The 21,537-nt window shown below is 44.7% G+C and overlaps 1 protein-coding gene across 2 annotated transcripts in view; it reads right to left on the reverse strand.

Annotated features, from left to right (window-relative positions):
• Positions 1–21,537, reverse strand: part of CHCHD6 (coiled-coil-helix-coiled-coil-helix domain containing 6) — a 110,650-nt gene that overhangs the window by 40,521 nt on the left and 48,592 nt on the right. For both annotated transcript variants that reach the window (XM_080605977.1, XM_080605978.1), the window contains one exon: positions 11,115–11,185. In XM_080605977.1, the coding sequence (XP_080462103.1) occupies positions 11,115–11,185 (71 nt within the window). The remainder of the gene's footprint in view (positions 1–11,114; positions 11,186–21,537) is intronic.

Consider the following 21,537-nt stretch of genomic DNA (forward strand, 5'->3'; position numbering starts at 1 on the left):
CTTGGCAGCTCTTTCGACTAGTGCAAAATCTGTAGCTCCACGGTGAGCACCGCACCGCCGCTTGGCTTTCCTGGGTAGAACAGTGATTCCAGATGGAGGTAAGAGCAAGATCCTCTTACCTTTTACTCTGGGAAACCATTCAAGCTGAGAAAAAACTCAAGATTGAGATGGAAGGTATCTAAACCTAGACATTTAGATACCTCTACTCAGAACGTGAAAGCCAAAGCTACGCAGGGTCCCTTGCACATGCCAACTTGAGGGTAGCTAGCTCCAGCACGTAGCTGCAAGAAGCAGCCTAAATGGTGCAGCAACCTGGAATTTCCTGTGGGCTGCAAAACCCCGCAACAACTGGCTTAGCTACTTTCTGCTGCGTAATTTGACTGCAAGCAGTGTCTGAGCTAACTCGAGCAAACCGCATTAGTCACCACGGTTAGCACAGCGCAGACAACCTCAGAGGTCAGCAACGAGGTGCACGGGCAGCACAGAGCAAAGCCCAGGGCAGGCAGCAGCAGCTTCTGCGTGTCAGGAAGGAAATGGAGACGTGTCAAAGAGTTGGTTAGCACGTCTGTATATCCAGGGTAGGCCACACGCATTTCAGGGTAAGCCTGGTGATGTTTTGGTCACATAAACGTGGTGTGCAGCCACGCAGCACTGTACATACACAAAAGCCGCTAAGTGGTTAACTGACCTGTAAAACTGCTTTCTCCCTTGGGTAGCAGTTGGCTCTGATGGCTCCTCTTTAACATGTCAGGAAAATAACTCCAGACAGATGCAGTACACAGCACATAGAAAGGTTCCATCCTCTCTCATTATTGGATCCTTGACATTTACAGCAGAAAATTAAACACAATTGAAGCATTTCATTCACATGTAACAAACTCATCAGCACAGAACAAACAGCCAAGAAAGCTCACTTTCATCACAGGCTCCAGGATGCAGCACCGTCACAAAGCAAACACGATGGCCTCACCACAACCTATGGAATTCCCTGACCCTGGACGTCAGACTGATAACGTGGTTGAATGAAAGAGGGAAGAGTCATTTTGCAGCTGTTTGGCAAGAGAAGTAAGAGATGGAGGATGCCTAATAGATGATCCAAATATCTACTAAAAACTCAGTAATATTTTAGCTAGCTAATCTAGCGTAGTGTAAACAAACTGCATGCCTCGTGAGAATAAACTAACCCGATCAGGAAGGAAACGCCTCTGATCAGCCTCACGGATTGAAAACCCTGCGCACCGGGCTTTGCACTGATCCGGATGGAACACACAGGGTGCAGAAGTAACGCTGTGTAAAGGAGATAGATTGGAAGGAAAGGTCGAGACTCGTGACAATTTCCATAATAGGGGCACTGTCTCCAAATTTCAGCTGAAGTGGTTTTATTCCTAAATCCTTCGCACACGTCCTTCCACGCTGGCTGCAGCACACCACTGCACGGTGCACTAATTCCCCTCTCCCTTTCTCCCCCCCTGACAGCTGCACTTCAGTACCAGGCCACCTGATTCTCTTTTTCCCTACCTTGTCCATGGAGCTGCCTAATGAATACATATTTATGAAGTACTGTGAGTTTCTGTGTGACTCTGTGATCCTAGAAAATTTGTCACTCAAGCACTTCCCAGTCTCCTTTCCTCTTCTGACAGCTTGTTTGAAGCTGTCACACAATTCCCTGCTGCAATTTGTGCACTCGCTGCACCCTTGTCCTTTCCAGGACAGATAACTCCTTCCCTTCCAATCACGGATACTCAGAAACTGTTCTGAAATCTTCCCCCGTGTAACTAATTAGATTCTATCACCGAGACCCAAAGCTAAAACAAATATCCAATCTCAGTAGTGTCAGCAACTTGTTGTGTCACTGCGCTGCTCAAACGGTCTGGCTGTCAGTGCAAACAGCCAAACCCAGCCACATTTTCTTTACGAAACAACAAAACCCCCATCCAAAACATACAGATTGCAGTGGAATATAACTAATACTTAGCAGTTTTATATAAGATGTAATTTTGAAACGTCCATGGAAGTCAGGAAGTCCCCCCAGGGGAAATTGATGATGAAATTCATGACAAAATTGATGCCAAGGGGTAGTGTGACCCCTCCAGCACAGGTCCCAGCTCTGTGTCTCACTTATCCCAACACAGCACGAACTCTCCTGTCCTCCTACATGGTTGAACCTCATACACAAGCAGCCACTTCCCATTTGACCAAATAAACCTAAACATCTTCAATTTATACTTCTTCGTACAGGTGTGGTTTCAGCCAGATTTAGCTGGCTTCCTTTGCAGCACCCCGAAAGCTGCAGGTCCTGGGGTTTGGTGGTGGCTGTAGGTCTTCTGGGGTGGGTGGCAGGGAGAGCAAGACCCCACTGAATCTGCAAATCCAGTAACTAACCATCCCTATTAGTATTCCGCACAGGAGATGGCAAGTGGTTTGGAATAATGAGAGACTTTTCCCCGCAAGTGGATAATTTCAGCGTATGTTTGGATGTGAATTCTTTACTGATTATGATGGCAGAATACTGAGTTATGAGAAACTGTCAGTTTGGAACATGAAAGGAAAACTACAGCCTCTTCCCTGCCTTGCCAAGAGATCCAGAAGTTATCAGAACTGGATCTCCTGCCCACAAAGCCATGCACCATTTTTTCCCAAAGATGCCAAGCTACTAAAAGTTGACTAGCAGAGATGAAGAGCCTAAAGTTAGCAGCAAAATGGTCTCTGGAAGCCAAGCAGGAATGAGTCAGAATCTTGTTGCTGGAAGGAGTTCTCTGAATCAGAAGGGAAGCTGGCTCAGCTCCCACAAGGCAGAAAAGCAATATAGCAAGCAATAACTGCATCTGAAAACAACACACAGCCCAACAAGTGACCCGAATAGGGATTTTCTTTCTCATGATAAAAAAACATCATCTAAAAACTGGTTAAGATCTCAGGTCAGGAAGCAAACGCATGCAGCTTACAGAATGCATTCAGCAGTGACCCTAGGAATATATGGGCTGTGATACTGCTGTATGATCTCCGGGTTAGCTGGGGAACTGCCTGCTGAAAGAATGCTGGACCCGTATTCTTTTTGGTATATTAAAACCTTTCCCAAAAATATCCTTAGGTATCTGTTACACTAATTTCATATAACCACAAGACTTGAGGGACGAACAGGTCCAGTACATTTTTCTTATGTAAGAAGATCTTGTAAAGATGTCAGACTGCTAACAAAACGCTTCTTTTTAGAAGCCCTGCTACTTTTCTAAATTTTCCAGCAGTTACTTTCCTAAGATACTACTTTCCTAAGCACTGTGCCAGGTCCCTTCGTTACAGGCGTTACAGCAGACTACACAAAGGGGCACTGGTGATGGCCAAAACCACGGCTCCGTTAGGATATTCAGCACCGACAGCGGCGCAACCTGCTGAAGATGCAGAGAAATCCTGGGAGGAGAACGAGGCTGCCAGCATTAGAGTTCAGGTGGGATCTGAAGCTAAACATCCACCTTATTAAAAAATCCCCTTGGTTCTGTGCGCGTGCTCTAATCTCCGAACCCGCAGTGCCCCCTGGCACCACGCTGCGCAATTTGCCGAGCACTGACTCAGCAAGATCCCCATTAAGCAGCCACTCATCCCCCCAGAGAGCGGGGTAATGGCACTTCCACAGAGGAAGCACAAAGCCTTCACGTTTGGGTTTGGGGGAGAGGTTGGGATTTTCTTTTTTTTTTTTTTTTGGTTTTTAAATAAATATTATAATTTCGAGAAGCCCTCAGGGAACTGAAAAAGCCCTTACAGAAAATCATTTCGATAACGTGCTTTTAAATTCAGAGAAGACGTGAAACATCTCGGGTGAGTTAATGAGACCAGCGCCTACTTGGAGCTGCCCCACTGTGCCGTCAGTGGGGCTCACGGGCAGCTTCAGCCCCCAGGAGCACATCTCGGCGTGCTCTCTCCAAGGAAACAATATCCTCCCCTGAAAAGAAGTGCTACCGTCTTCCGAATGTCACTGGTTTGGGCCAAATCAGCTACAATTCTGGCTGGTGTGGTGTATGTGTGCTCCAGACAGGCAGACAGGAGATGCTTGGGCAGGCAGGAGACGCTTCCAGGACTAAGGAGGAAAAGGAAAGGATGGGAAGGAGGAACCAGCCCCAGCGAGGTGCTCTGACAGCAGGCTGAGCATCGCCTCACCTTGGGACTTCATTGCTGACGGAGCCCTTAGCCCAAAAACTGGTGGTTTCAGAGTAACCTCAGCAATTACCAAAAGCACACCAAATAAAGAAAGAAAAGGCATCGAAGCCTGGTCTGGTGGCAGGGATGGTTTTTCTGTCCCTCCATAAGAGAGGGACAGACCTCAGCCTCTCAGCAGCCGGTAATATCGAGCCCCAGCACCTTCCTCTGTGCAGGCTGACCACCGTGCGGTAGGGTGACCACAGCCGTCCCCGTCCTGCCGCTGTGGTTATCACCTGGGCAAGTGGCGCAGAGCAGCTCTGAGCCACAGAACGAACTATTTCTTCAAACTTCCCGCCCCAGCGCTTGCCTTGGGCTCTGCCTGCATCCCTCCACCCCTCCGGGAGGAGCCTGACTCAGCAGCAGTGACGTTTTGCACGGAGCGTGTAATCCAGAATCGGGAACACAATTACTGCTCGAAACAGCAACACTGCCCTTGAAACCAGTTGTTAGTGAATTAATGACTGGATTGGTAGGAGCGTTACCTCAACTTTGCTTTAGGCTGCTAATTAGCAAACAAGTCATTAATTCACTGGTAACAAGTGGTTTCTCAGGCATTATTGCTACTGACATCTTTAATTCACCAGTCTTTTTGGAAAGCTTCCCCAGACAACTGTAAACCTCAATCCTTTACAAATCAGCCCCGTGCCACTACCAGCAGCACGCTACGTAACTCACACGCAGGAAGACTGAGGCAGAGAAACACAGCGGGAGCGAGCGTGGCTGGGCCCGTCATTAATATTCACAATACCTCTCCTAACTGAAGCCAAGGCACAGAGAACTTGTGGACTTGGCTGCAGACCTGTCATTACATCTAAAACCATAATAAAATACTGTGAACCTTGGAGAAATCTCCCTTCCACCAAGGTACCCAGTGGCATACATAATTCCCAAACCGAGGGCAGCGATCTGCTTCAATTTTCCCTGCATTCACCATGATGGAGAGCTTGGAACCGAAATACTTCATGTACTCCGATGCACAAAGCATGTCTGAGTTTTGTTTTAACAGCTGCACAAATATCCGTGCTTTCGAAAACAATCTGGATCTGGCCTGCCAACAAACCCTGATCTAAGGGTTTTATAATAGCAACATTACTGCAGAATACAAGTGCTTTCCATGTAAAAATCGATAGTAATAGAAACATCCCTAATAGACTACATGGAGTCTTTGGCACCTCTTCCTTTGCTATTCAAGTCTTATTTTATAAGCTCCCAAGTTCTACCCATGTACCTGCAAAGAAAAACCCTTGCAGTTTTGAAAAGATGTATTAATATTTTACACCAGTTTTTCAGCACTAACAGAACTGCAATCTCAGTCCATCGGGCTGATTTATTAGTCATCCCTCAACACGCATAAGAGGAAAGATGATATTGTGAACGCTATTTTTTTTTATTAGAACATTATTTAACACCGTTTTTTATTAGAACATTATTTTACTAAGTGGGCAAAAGGAAAGTCTTGTTTGAAAGCAGCAGCTTTGTAATCTTCAGGAACTGGATTTCAGAAAGAAGATACAACAGCTGGGTAAAGTATGCAATCTAATCAATTTTCAGGAATTAAAGATAAGCCGAAAAAAGGATAATCTGGCCCAAATGGAACATTTACAAAACTCCGTTACGTGTATTTGACTTTGTTACCGAAAATTATATTCCTAAAGTAGTAGGGGAACAATACAGCTCCTGGAAATCAGTGCACTGGTAGACACAACTGCTTAACAACACGCCTTCCAGAATTAGTAAAGAAAATGCTTACATGCTAATGTAAATGAGACAAAATCATTTTCACTTCTGCTTCACAAAGACCCACAAGGTTTTCTTTCAGAGATACTCACACCATACAAAATGACACAAAGTCAAAACTGACCCTCCTCCTCTTTTACCTGCTGTTGAAATAACTTTGGGGAAGCTCGTACCTTATTGTCTCTGACAGCAATATTCCAATCTCCTACAAAGACCAACTTTATGAACGTGAAAAACAGCAAAGCTTTGACTAATACCTCATCTCTTTACTTAGAGATTACATGGAACAGACTCGCCTCTGACAGAAGCAGGAACAACCAACACAAACCAAGCTCCGAGGGAAGAACAGGACTGGGATGGAGCCAAAACATTTTTTGAAGGTGCAATCAGTGCAGCGTACAAAAGCACTGTGCTGAGATAAGGCTGAGGATGAGCTCCAAGTACTAATCAGTCTTTTATTCCTGAAAACTCTTAAACCCCTATTGCAGAGGCTCTTAATTTCAACATTGAATTAATCATCTATCTAATCTAACGACACGAGAAATCCCAGAGCAATTTTGTTTGAAAACTATGATGTCTTTACCCTTCTTCTCCTCAGGCTTCATGGCTGTCCACATAACTACTTTAGAGCTTGACTCCCGGGCACAGCCCTCTGTTGAAATAGCTGGGGCCTTGGAGTAGATTTCAAGATTAATAAATTCAAGTTTCACCACGTAAGTATCTTATAAACTTTCCAGATCTACACAAAGGAAAAAAGAAAAAAAAAGGAAGAAAAGGCAGTTTCTGGAACTGGAACAGTGAGGTTCCAGTTACTGATGCCATTTTATTTGAGGGACCATCAGCCTCATAAAATCTTGTGCAATTCAATAAAATCTTTGTTTCCGTGAGTACTGAAAGGCAGCCATAAATTCCCCGTTCCCAGCAGACAGTCCATCTCTGAACTTTCTCCCCCTACCCCCACCGAGTCAGTTTGGTTCTCAGCTCCATGTTCAGCCCAGGAGGATACTTACTACTTGCCAATTTTCCTAATGTAATCACCTTAAATACTGATGTCCATTAAATTTAAAGATCTTAGGACCATTAAATGGAACTCTTAGATATGAAGTCCCATATGGAGTAAATCTCTTTGGCAGTTTCTCCACTGGAAAGCTGCCTTGGACTCAAGGCTGATCTCTATCAGGATAAGATACCGGCGTTCTTTATGCGCTCCTCGATAGCAGCGCGGAGCCTGCTCAGTTCTCAGCACAACATGCAAAGCAACCCGGCCGTCGGTAAGCAGCTTCAGGGAGGGTTCAGCAAGCTCTAAGGAGATCTCGGAGGGAAATTCAGCTTCAGAACAATTTTATCTTTTAACAGCTTCCTAATCCCCTCACCCCACTCCCGCAGCTATACCTTGTAGAGCGAGTCACACCCCCACCCACGGCAATCCTTGCATCCAAATTTAACAACTACAAAAATAAAATAAAAATATGATAAGGCAGCCTTCACAAAAGAAAATAAATCACATTTAAAAAAAAAAAAAGCATTTTGAGGATAAATCTAGAGTGCCTGTACTAAGCCATAACCTCTTTACTGATGTTTTTTTTCCTTCCCCTTAACAGATTCAGGGACTGTAATAACATTTAATCCTCAGAAGCTAATCTAAATGTAACACTCAAAAGAAGACAAAGACAATGCAACAGAAAAAAAATTTGGCCACTGCCTTTTGGGAGTGCTGCTTTATCCCCGGAGCGAGCGCATTAATAGAGCTTGGAATGAAATGCCATTTTATTCTCTGTAGCAGGGAGGGGATTAGCAAGTTGTCTTCTCTAAACCCAGTCTGAGTCATGGCTCTATGAACACTGAGAAAAGGATGTGGAACGAAGTGAAGGGCGGAGAGCACTGGCTTTTTATTTACACGCTGCTTCTTTTGTGGGTGGTTACTGATGTGCAGTTTGCTAAACAGGGAAGGAAGGAAGGAAAAAAAAAGTTCTAGGTCCCTAGACTTTAATTCTGCTGGTTAACAGAAGAGAAAAATAATAATGCACCAATTATAATAGCATCATTGAGACAATATGTCCGTGGCAACTGTCCAATTCACCACAGCATGTAAGCAACAAGGGCAAGTTGCTTAAGGTGCTGAAAGCTGTGTTCAGTGGTTTCTTGTTGCTAGGATCTTCTTCCAGGGAGAAAGAAACAGGTTGGATAGAGCCCAGAACAAAGGACAAGATGCTGTGGTGGGGGAATGCAGAGACAGGAGGAAGATGGGTTCAGGCGAAGAGATGGGGAACGAAGTGCATCACACCATCAAGCCTAGCATCCTTCCTTGAAGCAGGACCCAAGAGCTGATGACCATGTCAGTGCTGTAATACGAAGCTCCACGCTTCTGTTCCTGTACAACTGGAGCTGGTTTACCTGCCTACCTCACAGGCGTGCTGCAAAGGGTCACTGCTAGAAAGCTTGCACGATATTCTCAAATGCAGAAATGCTTGATAATCACTAAGGAGAGGAAATAGTCCACGGAACTTGACCATTTGTGCAGAGCTGTAGGTACTGATAATGGACTTACAAAAGTCAATAAATGCCAAGAAAACAATTTTGTTTCAGGTATTTCTTATCTTTGCTTCAACGCAGACTCTGAAAAAGCAGTGCACTCCCTGCAGAAACAGCCCCAGCTCCAGTGTCCTCTTCCTCCATCAGCTGCACTTACATCCAGGGGAAAAAGGCAACAAGTACAGGGTAGGCTGGTCTCACCGTGTTCAAGTGCCAGAGGCAGGGCTAAGAGTTCACAGTGAAACACAAGGATGGTGTAAAGCCAGGGATGAGACACTAGGGAAAGGAGATGCTTTCTTCCCGTTAGATGGAGAAAATGCCACTCCCGATTTCCCTTTGTTCCAGGAGCTGTTGTCGCCCAGCACTGCAAGCAGGCGGACCTGTGCTTCGTTCTTAATTTGGCTGTATTCCAGTTCATGTAATTTTCCTAGAGTTTCAGTTTATTCATGTCATCCAAGCTACTAGATCTGCATAAATCAGTCTTACCTAGCTTAGCACTTACTGTGCTTGTATGTCTAACATGAAATTGCAAACCAAGATGAACAATTATTTCCACTGAATTCACAGGATCTTGTAATTTATGGCCATAAACAGGCTGTACAAAGACTCGAATGTGCAAAACCTAAGAAGAGCATTCACAACATGCAAACTTCAATTCCTAGCAAATCCGCATGAATGCCAATGTACGAAGGAAGTTCCCTGACGCTGCCCCATATCATGACCCTCACCTGAGGCACGTGCACTCGGTGTTTGATCCGCATGTTGCACACCAGGGCAACAATCCCAAAAAGGATGGCTGCGTACTGCTGAAGAGTCACACACACTGCGAGTTGGTAGGCTAAAGCAATGGTTCTTCCCTCACATACAATTATCAAAGGGCATGATCAGTCCCAGACTGTGTGCTCCAACACGCAGCTCAATGCAACACCGGTTACAGCCGACAACTTCTGCCGTAAAGGAATAAAAAATAAGATCTTCTCTTCCCCCCTCAGCTTCGCTGGTGCCACACAGCTTGTCTGCTCTCAAGCCACTTCTCAGCCATGTTATATTTTCACAGTGAAATTCATGGCAGGGCTGGTGTCTTTTTTGGCTGTGAGGAAGACAGACCAAGGAAACTGTCCCTTTACAACGGCTCACATTCGTATGCCCTTCACACAGAAAAGCAATGTACAATAAGGCCAGAATCCAGGGACTGGCAGACATTAGGGACTCAAAGTAAAGTGGAAGGGACCCCTAAGAAATCATAAAGGCATTTTTTGAATCTTGAAAGCAAGAAGTCATTAGCATTTGTGGTCTCAGCCACTGACCTTTGTGAGAAATGCTTGTTACCAGAGGGTTTCCCACATTGCCAGTATTCAATCCCCTTAAGAATCAGAAGACACCAAATAAAACCTCAGGAACTCAGCTTACAACTGCTGTAAATATAGATTTGTAACAGTGTGTAATAGCAAGTAAAGAACGTAACCCAAGGTCACACCTCTTCCTTTACAAAGTTGTAAGAATTTACATCCGATCACACAGCTGTAGAAGCAAATTCAAGCGAAGACTGAACCGATCAAAGACTCTCAGAACTTTATGGATTATGATTTTTTTAAAATTTTATATAAACAGAACTTAAGAATTCTACTATGGAGAACCGTATGAAAACGCATGTGATGTGTTAGCTGCCTTGGTTTGGCTTCTTTAGCAACTTATTACTTGACTGTCCAAACAAAAATGCGAAATTACAACAGGTTATGTGATGCTTTGGCAGCCAAACACAATTTTAAATAAAGACAGCACAATGTACTGCACACCCTACTAATATATTCATCATTGCTATATTATCTATTTATGCAATTAAGTTTCATATAATCTGGACTGGACCCAACTGGACTACATATGTTGCTACTCCAGTTTACTGCGTGTTGGCCAACTGTTTACCCAACTGAGATCTGAGTGCTGCTCGTGACAGTGTAATTGCTTTGGACTCATTAATAATAAAGAATTATAGAAAATATTTCTTCTTGGACAGCTGTTAGTGCATGTGGAACAATAAGCTATATAACACTACGTGCAAATACAAACGGAATTTAGACATTAAATATGCTCCTGGTAAAAAGACAACATTAAAGGTCCACTAATTATGCCAAGGCCAGTTAAAGAGGTCAGAAAAATCACTGCATCTGTTCTAAGAAAACATTTATGATAATTACAACTCTATTTTGATTGAAATTTACAGGGGTGATTTAGGCTATTTATCTTTTTTCTTCCCTGGGCAATGAAAAACTTTAGAATTGACATTTTTCATACTCTATACGCAAGCCCAATGCTGCAATGTGAACGCTAAATACATTGGGTCAAAGTTTGAGCAGATCAAACAGGTTCCATTGCCTCTTCGGAAACCCTGGTAAATATTCCCATTTAATTTCAGTTTTCTATTCCATGTCTTCCCTCTTGCTCTCCCCTTCCAAGATCTAACATCTTTATACTAAATTCTGTCAAGTTTGGCACAGAAAGAAAGGATGCTGGCGTACAGCTCCTCAGCCCACTAACTACCTGACACGAGGTAACTTTGCACTCTGGTTACAGGGATATCCAGCGGCTGTACACACACACAACGTTAGGAAATGCAACTGGAACTGCAGAAAAGAACAAAAATGGTTTCTCACTTTATCCACTCCTCTGCCTTGGTGGCTGCCTCCTGGTACTGCTCAGACGTCAGCTTGTAGATTTCGGCGTTCTGAAACAAAGAACATAATGCTCAGCTCAAAAAATGAAAGGCGTCTCAGATCTTATCCCGTCAGGTAGTTATCTTCTATAATTAATAACGATTTCCAACAACAAACAGCATATTCAGTTCAAAGAACACAAAAAAAATGCACAAAAAGTTCATTTTATTTCCAAGAAAATGCATCAAGGCTGCAACACGTCCTCCGTTATAAGCTTCACCTTTGTGAAGGAAAAGAAGGGGGGAAAGGTCGCCAACAACCAACAGTCAGCTTTGATTATTCCATGCAACCACAAAAACAAGGTGTTTCCCGCACCGAGTTCTTTTGAGTTAGGCTGTGTTTTGTTCTTTTTCACTAATTGCCGTGAAGAATGTTGTAAGTTACTGACTTGCAAGTATCAAAATTGGCTGCTAGCACGGGAAAATCCATTTTACATTTCAGTGCCTCTGCTTATGTTACTTATTCTTTAGAAGAAAATTATGCAGCCTGTTTCCCTTTTAACAACGTAGGGAGGCATATCAGGTATCAGTTAAGGCTCTGCCAAACAGAGTCTGGAGTGTCTTGCTGCAGGGCTTAAGACGTTTGCATTAAATTCTCCTGAGCTTGCACAGAAAGAGTCTTAGTTCAGAGCTGCTCAGCCGCTGAGCATGGAGGATGAATTCCTTCCCTCTGCTGCACCGAGAGGCCTCCCAAGCACAGACAGCAGGAGGGAACCGCTGCACACCCCCAGCGACTTCGCTGCAAGGGCTCGTGTCACCGAACTGCTGATCAAGCTGCTTCAGGCAAAGCCTCTGGATTTCATACTGAAACAGCTGCAATTGCCTCACTCAAAGCTCATCTGCAAGGCCCTTCGTCTGAAAAGGCACATGCAGAAAATATGGAACGATCAATCAAAAAAGTGACAAAATGGTACTGAAAGCAAGGACAGCTATTCATTTAGGGCCAGTCCTAGCTGCTGTCTTGTCTCTCCTCAAATTTGCTCATGCTATATAGAACACTATTCTTGCCTTTCTTCATTTATTTTCCCACAAATGCAGCTGTGGTCCTGCACATGATGAGACTACACACACTGCTCAGTGGTTAGAAAAAGGAAAGGACAGATATAACTCAAATTCTATTAGCGGTTCTGGCACTTGGGCAATCTTGGGCAAGTCACCATTTTCCATCTGCAAGCTAGGGATAACAGCTGCCTGTATCGCTGAAGTTGTGTGAAGCTCAGCTAATTGGAAGGCTTATAAAGGTTTTCAAAGCCTAGACTTCAAGGTGCTATATTTAAGCATTTATCTCTGGTGCCTGAATTTATGTCACGTACTGAAAAACAACCAGAACAGGCTTTGCGTTTCCAAACTTTGACCTAGGAGACAGACTTAAAGTGAAAAATCATGGATGAGTAACCACTTCAAGATGCATTTGGCCAGCAAAATTGCCATTAATGTTTTCATCTACTTACTTGTTACATAATGGTCAAACTTCTATGCTGTTAAACTCATTTTACTCCTTCCTATAATGAAAAGTTCAGCTTTTAATGGAGCCTTTTTCTCTGTCCTGTAAACAGACCTCATGACTTTCAGATCCCTGCTGTTACTTATTCACACATGAAACCACAAGACCTGTGTTCCATTAATTAAATTTGCCATTAAAAATTAAATAATATGAATAAGTAGATGTAAGCGTTATCTCCATGGGTTTCGTAAGTCTCACCGTTCTCCAATTACTAACCGAGCAATTTTCATATTTCATACTGTCTGATTTCTCAAAGGGACTGGATTTGAGAGATCAAAATGAGAGAAAGTGGGAAAGAGAGAAAGCAAGGTAGTAAAATTAAACATTTTTCAGGCAATAGGAAGTAGCCCCGTCAGATACTATTAGCTTGCAGCACTCTGCAGTGAAACAGCAGCAGGAGAGGAAAACAGGAACAAATATGTTGTACGTGAGACCCAGCATGAGGTTGGCATTTAACCCGCCTAGGGAAAGAAAAACTAGCCAACAGATTCATTTGCTGGTTGCACTGTCGATTAAAGTGGTTGTGGCACAACCTCGCCCAGGTTATTAGAGAGAGCACTCGCCTGCCCAGTGCTACGGTCAGCCCCATCTTCAACAAAATCAACTACAAACGGGGACAAAAAGAGCTGGGAAAGAAACCAGTACGAAATAGCTCTGGATCCCAAGGCTGATGAAAAGCAGGCAAGTGAGAACCTGAACGGAGAGGCAAGAATCTCAGCAAGGGGAAGGAGGGGAGCCCTGGCCTCAAAGAAACCGCGAGGAACATGGCATGATGCAAAGATCAAAGAGGGGCACAGACGATGTTCAACCCGAAGCTCAAAGCTGCTCGGTTTTAAAAATAAAAAGGAAACATCTTTGCACACGATCCAGGTGACCCTCTTGCGTTGGATCAAACCTGTCTTCTTTCTTCTGCCCATCAGAAACCCGAAACCCAGTGAAGCAGTATTTTTAATGCTCTGGATCATTATCTTCAAATGCTTCCTCGAGTAAGAAGAACAGAGTTTTACCATTTAAACCCGAGTTTGTTCAACAAGTGGACTTGTTAAACAGGTTTCCCTATGCCTCCAGGCCTCTTCCTACCTTGGGAAAGGGGCACTGACTTTTGTCCCAAAGTGGGGCTGAATGAGCAGCAGGCAAGGGGCTTCCCGCGTGGCACAGTCACGGCGGGCTCTGTGATGGGGGGCCTCTGCTCACAGAACAAGTTTCCAGGTATCCTCACCTATACAACCTGAGATGCAAGATCTTCGTTTCACTGGTCTGCCCCATCACACTGTGGCCCTGCATGATGTTCCAAGGCTGAACGAAAACCTAGGACTTCATGAGGTTGCAAATGAGGAGCCACGCCAGGAACCGCCTCTAGACTTCTGGTGACTTGAGCAGAGCCACCCGCTCCTGAAGGCCGCTCGGCAGCATCAAGGTGCTGTATTTGCACTTGAAACAAAGACTGAGCTGCCCATAATCTCAGTGAAGTCCTTCGGCTTCATAAAATGATATTCAGCCGCGCAGTAAAACAGAACATTCAACACAAAATTACAAGACACCAACGCTGCTTTTAATTTACTCTCGCAATATTTGATGCTTGAGATAAAATGGCAGCTCACAAAGAAAAAGTTGAACGTGAGACCTCAACTATTATTAAATAAAGCTCCTGGCAGTCTTAGTTGCAGAAATAAGTTTAAAAACATGACCAAAGGACACCATAAGGGCTCAAATAACAAGAAACAAAGAAAGAATGAATGAACCACCTAAAATGTTTCACTTCTCTCAATAAAGCTGAGCCTTAGGGGAGCCAACTCCAGAACATCAGAGGTTTGTCATATGGGGAGAGAGCTCTCCAGAGAGGACAAACAACCTAAACAAAGAAATGTTCGTTTGAAAGATTCTCCCTTGCTATTAAATGATGCTTCGTAGCAAATAATAAAAACACCAGGAAGTTATAAAAATACATAACTAGAGCCTAAAGACCAACAGAGCCATTTTCCTTTACGCTGCTGCTTTTCTACAACAGCTTTGCTGCTATGCCCTTGCTCCCCACTCTTCCCAAAAAACCCTGGGACTAAAAATTCCCTTTCCAAAGGGAACTGATTTTAAAACTTAAAGCTAAATTTGGAGTAATTTTAATTCAGCATTCCTCCACTGCTGCAAACACGCAGAGAAACTCCAGCACTCGCAGCTACATCTCGCTACATTGCCCAGGTCTTTTCCACAACACATAGCAAAGGAAGCAAGAAAACAACACAGCAAAAGGAGTTCTCTAGGCTATTTCAGGAGGGAAAGTAATTGAAGCATAAAGAGAAAACCCTGCCAGCTCATTCTCACACTGACATTAAACCACATTCCTTACAACTTCAGCAAAACATGCACTACTTGCGGTAACACGTAAAACAGAAAACCAAGCAACGTGAGCACAAGGAACTAGAAATGAATCAGATTTTAGGCAAAATTCTTTGTGAACATCAAACAACAGCAGCAGCAAAAAAACAAGACCGGGATACAGATTTCTCCACCAGGTTCAGGCCGGGTCAATAGATCAGAGTGTGTTTGGATTAAATAAATAAATAAATAACAACCACCACAGCTATCTTCAGATATTTTGACACCTCGGAGTATAGAAGCTTGTCAGTGGTCACAGTGCTTAAAGATACAAAGAGGATTAGCAGCTGTTGAAACGCTGCCAGCCTAGATGATTGCTAGCGATACCTCTGATGAAACGGAGCAGGCCAGCGGAGGCCTCGACAAATGCTGCAGACGACAGCCGGGGGATTACACGGTACAATCTGCCTCGCACCTGACAGACGCATCGCTTCGAGCCCTCTCCTGCTGTAGGCGCTCAGCAGCTTCCAGCAAACCTCCAGGCATGAGCCCCAGTCGGGCCGGGAGGAGAGCAAGAGCCAGTGCTGTGTTATGGGGCAGGCACGGTGTGCCCCAGGGGAAGGGAACACTGCAAAACTGGGAGAGAAAAGGGAAAGGAAAGCAGAGGTTACTGCTCTGTATCCAACGTCAACTGGAAGACCTTCCAGTTCCTCCTTCCAACTGCTTCTGAAGTCAGAAATAAGACCTCACGTCTCCCCAGTAATCCGGCACGGCTGCTGCCCGCCTGCCTGGGGACAGGGAACTCGCACGTGCCTGGGACACGGTGGCTGCCGCGGGCAGTAGCAGAAAGGTACCGAAAAACCTCGGTTAGTGCAGGCGTTGGAAATCTGCTCGCATCGCTGCCGAAGGGAAGCGAAGGTACACCCGGGCCCCCCGGACTTGCCCGGGCTGCTGGTTCACACGCGCCATAAATCAGGCTGTTAGTTCTCATCTCTCTGAAGCCTCATGCAAATGGCTCCTAACAGGTTTGAAAAATTACCCCATCTACTCGGACCCCTCCCACAGGTACAGAGGCAGATGAGCTGAACCGATCTTTTCGCCGGATGACCCCTTGGATCCGTTGCAATCAACCTACACCATCAATCACTGCTATCAACCTTGGTCCAGAACAGGGAGCTCGGGAATTTCAGGACACGTTGCAAGAAGCAATCTCTTCACCTCCTGAGCTCGCTCCTCCCGAGTTCCTGCTCAGCCCATTTGTTGGTATCAGCCAGCATTTAGCTAAAAGATATCGCTCGCGTTTTCTCATTCCTATCAAGCACAAGTGCTCGTACACACAGAGGCTGATTAACAAGGAAGAGAAAATTGCATATAAAGCACATCAGAAGAGCACAGAAGCCAAGGGTTAAACTGCTTTTATGAGAATTCAAGTGTTTTTTTTCTCAAAAGGTAATAAAGAAGAGATGCAAGCAACTACAGCTTGCTGATAAGGAGAAAAGATTTTTTTTTAGCCAAAGCCAACTTCTAAACACAGCTCTGTTGTTTGCTGTTCATGTGTGGGTTCATCCACTCCTCCCGCTGAGACCAATAATGAAATGAGAGCATTGAATTTGTGTCATTCTATTCTTTCCTTCGGCAATAGGCTGTGAGATCATAAATTTTGGATTAAGATTCAGAGACGCCAGAAAAAGAGCAATGTCCACAGTAACGACACAGGGAAGTTAAACTAGTTCTGGGCAGAACTACATTCCTGTTCGAACACATCTTCTCATGACTGCAATGTTATCTTGCAATTAAAGCAAAACATTAACTCTGTAGCACATCTAGACAGCGTCTCAAAGATAAGATCCCACAAAATACCAATCCTCACAAAAGTTTAAGGAGGTAGATCTGGGGAGACGTGCCACAGCCAGGTTTAATCCATGGATAACAAGCTAGACACAAAAAGGTTAAGCTGCTGGCCCTGCACCATGCAGTGAATCAACAAGGCTACACCCCAAAACCGGGTCCCACGCTGAGATACACCATCAGGGTGAGAATGGGTTTACAGTCCCAGACCAAGTCTGCACACCGGAGTCTGACTGTCTCCAGGAAGGTACCCTGGAAGGAGCCCAGTTAACACACGTACCTCGTGACAAGACGATAGTAGAACCTCTGCAAAAAGCTGCAAGCTTGGTGAGTGCCTCACTGGAAACGTGCAGAAAAGCCTCACGTTATCTTCACGTCAGAAAGACAGCCAACAACATGAAGAAACTATTACTAAAGGGGTGATTAAAAGGCGAAGAAGCAGCAAAAAAACACCAGAAAGAATTAAACGCTGCATTTCTATGAGATTGCTTTATGGCACGCTGTTCTAAAAGACTGCAAATATAGCATTAGTAATTCTTTAAACACAAACTCTGGAAGGTAAAAAGCACCTTCAAAGAGAAAGGCCGTAAAATGCCAGCAGGCAACCCAGGCTTTCTGACAAGGACAGCACTAGCAATGTGAAAGGCCCAGATTAATGTTAAAACCGCCGGGAGAGCATCGCTCCGCTCTCTCCTAGCAGAAAGTTTAATATAGGAGCGAGAAGTCCTAGGTGAAGAATTCACAGTAAATGCCCGAATCAATTATACCTGACAAGTGCAGGTAAACAGGCTTCCCACGCATCGATTAAACATCAAGGGTTTTCAGCATCTGCTTTGGAGACCTCGGAAACCCGGCTGAGCCGCACAGATAACGCAGTGCCCGCAGCCCGTGGGCACAGCCAGGGCTGCTGAATCCCCAGGCCAGGCTGCGAAGACGCACCACCACTCACGGACTGTGATGTACAGGTCCTGTCTGCAGAGCTGCCACAACACCAGGAACAAAGTACAGGAGCACAGGATGCTGCCTCTACCAGCTAGGTGTTGTCCAGGAAAGACTGACACGCACGGAGAATCAATGGCAATGGAAGGGGAGGAGAGGGGAAGAAGTGAGTTACCAGAATATCAGCAGTACCATAGTAGAAGTTTCACTAGGAGGCTGACCAGCACTTCAGAGGGGGAAAAAATAGAAAGCTGGCAGTCATCAAGTACTTGCCACACATTTAAAAATATATATATTAAGTACATTTCCCTGTCAGACCCATCACAGAAGCTTATTTTGGGAAGAAACAAGGAGAATATTATAGCTAAGGTTTGCTGCCATCACGCCAAAGCTGGGATTTGACAGAGCCTCCAGCAGAACTCCCACCACCTCGGACGGGAACGCGGCAGCTAAAACTCCCTGCTTTCGCTGCTGAGAATATCCCGCAGCCCATTTCCGAACTGCAGGCAACTGGCCCTGCTAACAGCTCCTGTCCCATTTCTCAGAACCTGAATTGTATTCACGATCCCATCCTTTTCCACAACGGGTAGCTAAGGGAAGCAACGCGCTGCAGCCCCAGGGGAAGCCGGAGCAGGAGGAGGGACCCAGGGCAGAGGAACGTGCAAGAGGACTACAAAATACTGAAGCAAATGCATCACATCCATGGGCAAAGGGAACTGCAAGGAAGAGAGTCACTGTAAGAAACAAACAAACAAAAAGCCAGAAGCACACCAAAGCCTGCAAGTCCCACCCCCCTCCCAGGGTCTTTCCTCTACCCCCAATCACAAATCACTCTCCATGTGCAGTTTCCAGTAAATCAAGCTTTGCTAAATAACCCCGACATGTGCGGGGCTGAGAACCAGCCAACAAGCAATGATGAGATGTCCCTGAAATGATTAAGGAAAATGCAGACATCTCTCAGGTTACGAGGAAGCCTGTTGTACTCTCCCCTCAGTGCATATGCAATGCTGCAAGCACTGTTCCGAAAACCTCTGATATTCAAAGGCTCATTTGGTTGACAAGGAGCCTGTGGATTCGTGGACAGATTGTCACACAAACTGTCAGGTTTTTAGAGAGACTATCAGACCTCTCTTTGCCTACGTTATGGAGCACATCAAAGACACAGAAGATGAACCAGACGCAGACTGCACAGATCTGACAGAACGGTGGGTGTACATATTCAGAATACTGTACTGCTGGGGGGGGAGGCTTAATGTGAATAATCAGGGGCTGAAAGTTCCAGAAATGTGACAGTTTTTGGCAGCAATTCTCATCTTTGCATTTATTTATCGAAGGGAGAGAAACTGCCATACTAGAGGCAAACTTGGGTGAGGAAGAAAAATCGTATCAGCAGTAATTTATTTTGCCACCATACTTTTTCTTTATTATTATTACTCCCAGAGCATTTTCTGAAGATATTTGTATTTTCAGTCAGGTTTCTCTCACTCTGCTTGCAGCTTCTCTTCCCATTTTCTCCTGTAGTAGAGGCTGGTTTAATGATTACAGCCAAAAAGACCGCTAGGACTTTACAGGTCACTGTACGTGGTTAATGACACAGACAAATCCATACTTTCAGAAGTGCCCGCTGGCTTGCGGCTCTGTCTGGAGATGCTCAGGAGCTCATTATTCAAAACTTCAAGCTCAGGTTACTGGTAATCAGCACATCTGAAAAAATAAGCTGCACACAGACAACCAAAAAGTAACAAAAGCCATTATAGAAAATACTAACCTTAAGCATTGGGGTCTCACTGTTTTCTTTTTTTAATGGAGACAGTGTACACTTGTCTTTCAGTGAGCTGGAAATCTTAGTTAATGAATACCTGAAAAAAGCTCCCAGCTCCACAGCTCAAAAGTAGTTGTACTAGGATGACTTGATTTCATACCCCTTTATTAATAAATACATAGACAAACATCGTAAAGTAATGATATATTTATTTTACAGTTGGAAACAAGTTATTAGACGATTTCCACCAAGAAACATTGATTATTATCTAAAAAGGAAAACAAAATACAATATAAAACACTGCTAACAAGAAAAAGAAAATGGAGTAACACAGATTCTTTGGGCCTCTCTTTACAATACCTCTCACAAAACCGCCTGTTCTCCCCACAAGGCAGCAGCTATTCCAGAGAAAAGAACACTAGTATCATTTTGTATTTATTTTGCTATTCAAAATGGATTGAAATCCTCCCCACAGTAAACTGAAAATAAACACGATGTTTATCCTGAGATAAAAAGCCAAGGAGGACAAAGGAGGAGGGATGGTAAAAGGGATAAGAAAGAAATCAGAAAGTATTTGTAAGCAATTTCCTTTCCATCTTTGGCAGTCTCATTCTCTCTGCTTTTAGTGATCTTTTCTTTCACATGGTTTTCAGCAGAGTAGTTTTGCCTCCTCTGAAGAGGACAAGGCATTGAAGAGACATCTCTGCAGCTGGCAAAGAGCTTGTGAAGTCTCCAAAGAGAAGCTCCTCCGAGCAGAAGGACCACGGGCTGCCAGTGAGCTGAAAGGCGCTTTCACAGTGGGGCTGCTGAGAAGTGAATATTAATACAGAAATCAAACACCCCCGGGCAGAGCGCGGGCAGCCACACGGGCACATCCCTCCGTCCTCCGGCAAGGGCTGCTCCTTCCCAGCCGGTGGCTGCCACAGCCCTGCTGCGCGACGTCTCCCACAGCCTCATTTGGGCACCACCGGCCTCAAACTGTCCAGTACAGGGTGCAAGTGGAGGGTGAGGAACAAGGCATTTCTCACTTTTGGCCCAGCACAGAATAATAGGAATAATTACTTGTTAACTTGAAACCAGACAGGTCCCATAAAGCCTTGCTGCCAGGGCATCTCGAGAACGTGAAGGGCAGAACGTCGCATACGCAAGGTATCGTTCTCCAAGATTTAAGCTAAATCTGCTCTCCGAACAATCTCTAACAGCAAGGTGTACTGCATGCAAACAGCACCAGGCTTTGTCTTGAGGACTAAATGAGGTAGCAATGAAAGGAAGCTCAAAGCTCCAAAAGAATTATTTTGGCATAAGCATCCGTAATTACTTGGGGTTTGTTGCCATAGCTGATAAAGGGTATTATAGGAAAAGGCTTGGGAAACGGTGCTCTAAGTGGATTTTTCAGGCTCATGAACAAAGTATATATATATATATTTTTTTATCCCCCGTAACTATTGACCAAGAGCATCCTGGCCCTTCAGCTGGGGATGGCTTGAGCCCAGAAATCGGATAACAGGCACATTAAGACGGGACACAACTATGCTTTTGCTGGAGATCAACAGGAAGAAAGCAAGAAACCAACACAAACACTGCAGACCTGAAAAAAAAATCCTCTCTCCGCAGAGCAAGTGCTCACAAACCTACAGCCCAGCCCTGTCCTAGTTTCACCTCGCAAGGACAAACTCGGTATTCCTCACTGGGACACACGTTGCCTATCACAGAGATCAACAGCCAGGACACATTTTTTTCCTTGCTGCAACAAACACTTGCCTCTAACTGGAAGAAGAGTTATTATCTCAGTGCCACCCAAATGACTGATTAGCCCTCAGAAGTAATGGCTTTTTGCTGCTGCTAACGGAAGCTGTATCTGAAGGAATGACCTAAAGGTGAAAGGCCTCCCGTACTGTTCTTAATCCCCTGAGAGGCCAACGGAAATTTTATGGTATACATAGCTGCTATGAAAACGAAAGTTAAAAAATAATGGCTCTGGAGAGCAGCTGAAGGTTC

The sequence above is a fragment of the Anser brachyrhynchus genome, assembly GCF_964034855.1.
Source record: "Anser brachyrhynchus genome assembly, chromosome: 10".
Taxonomy (NCBI): Eukaryota; Metazoa; Chordata; class Aves; order Anseriformes; family Anatidae; genus Anser; species Anser brachyrhynchus.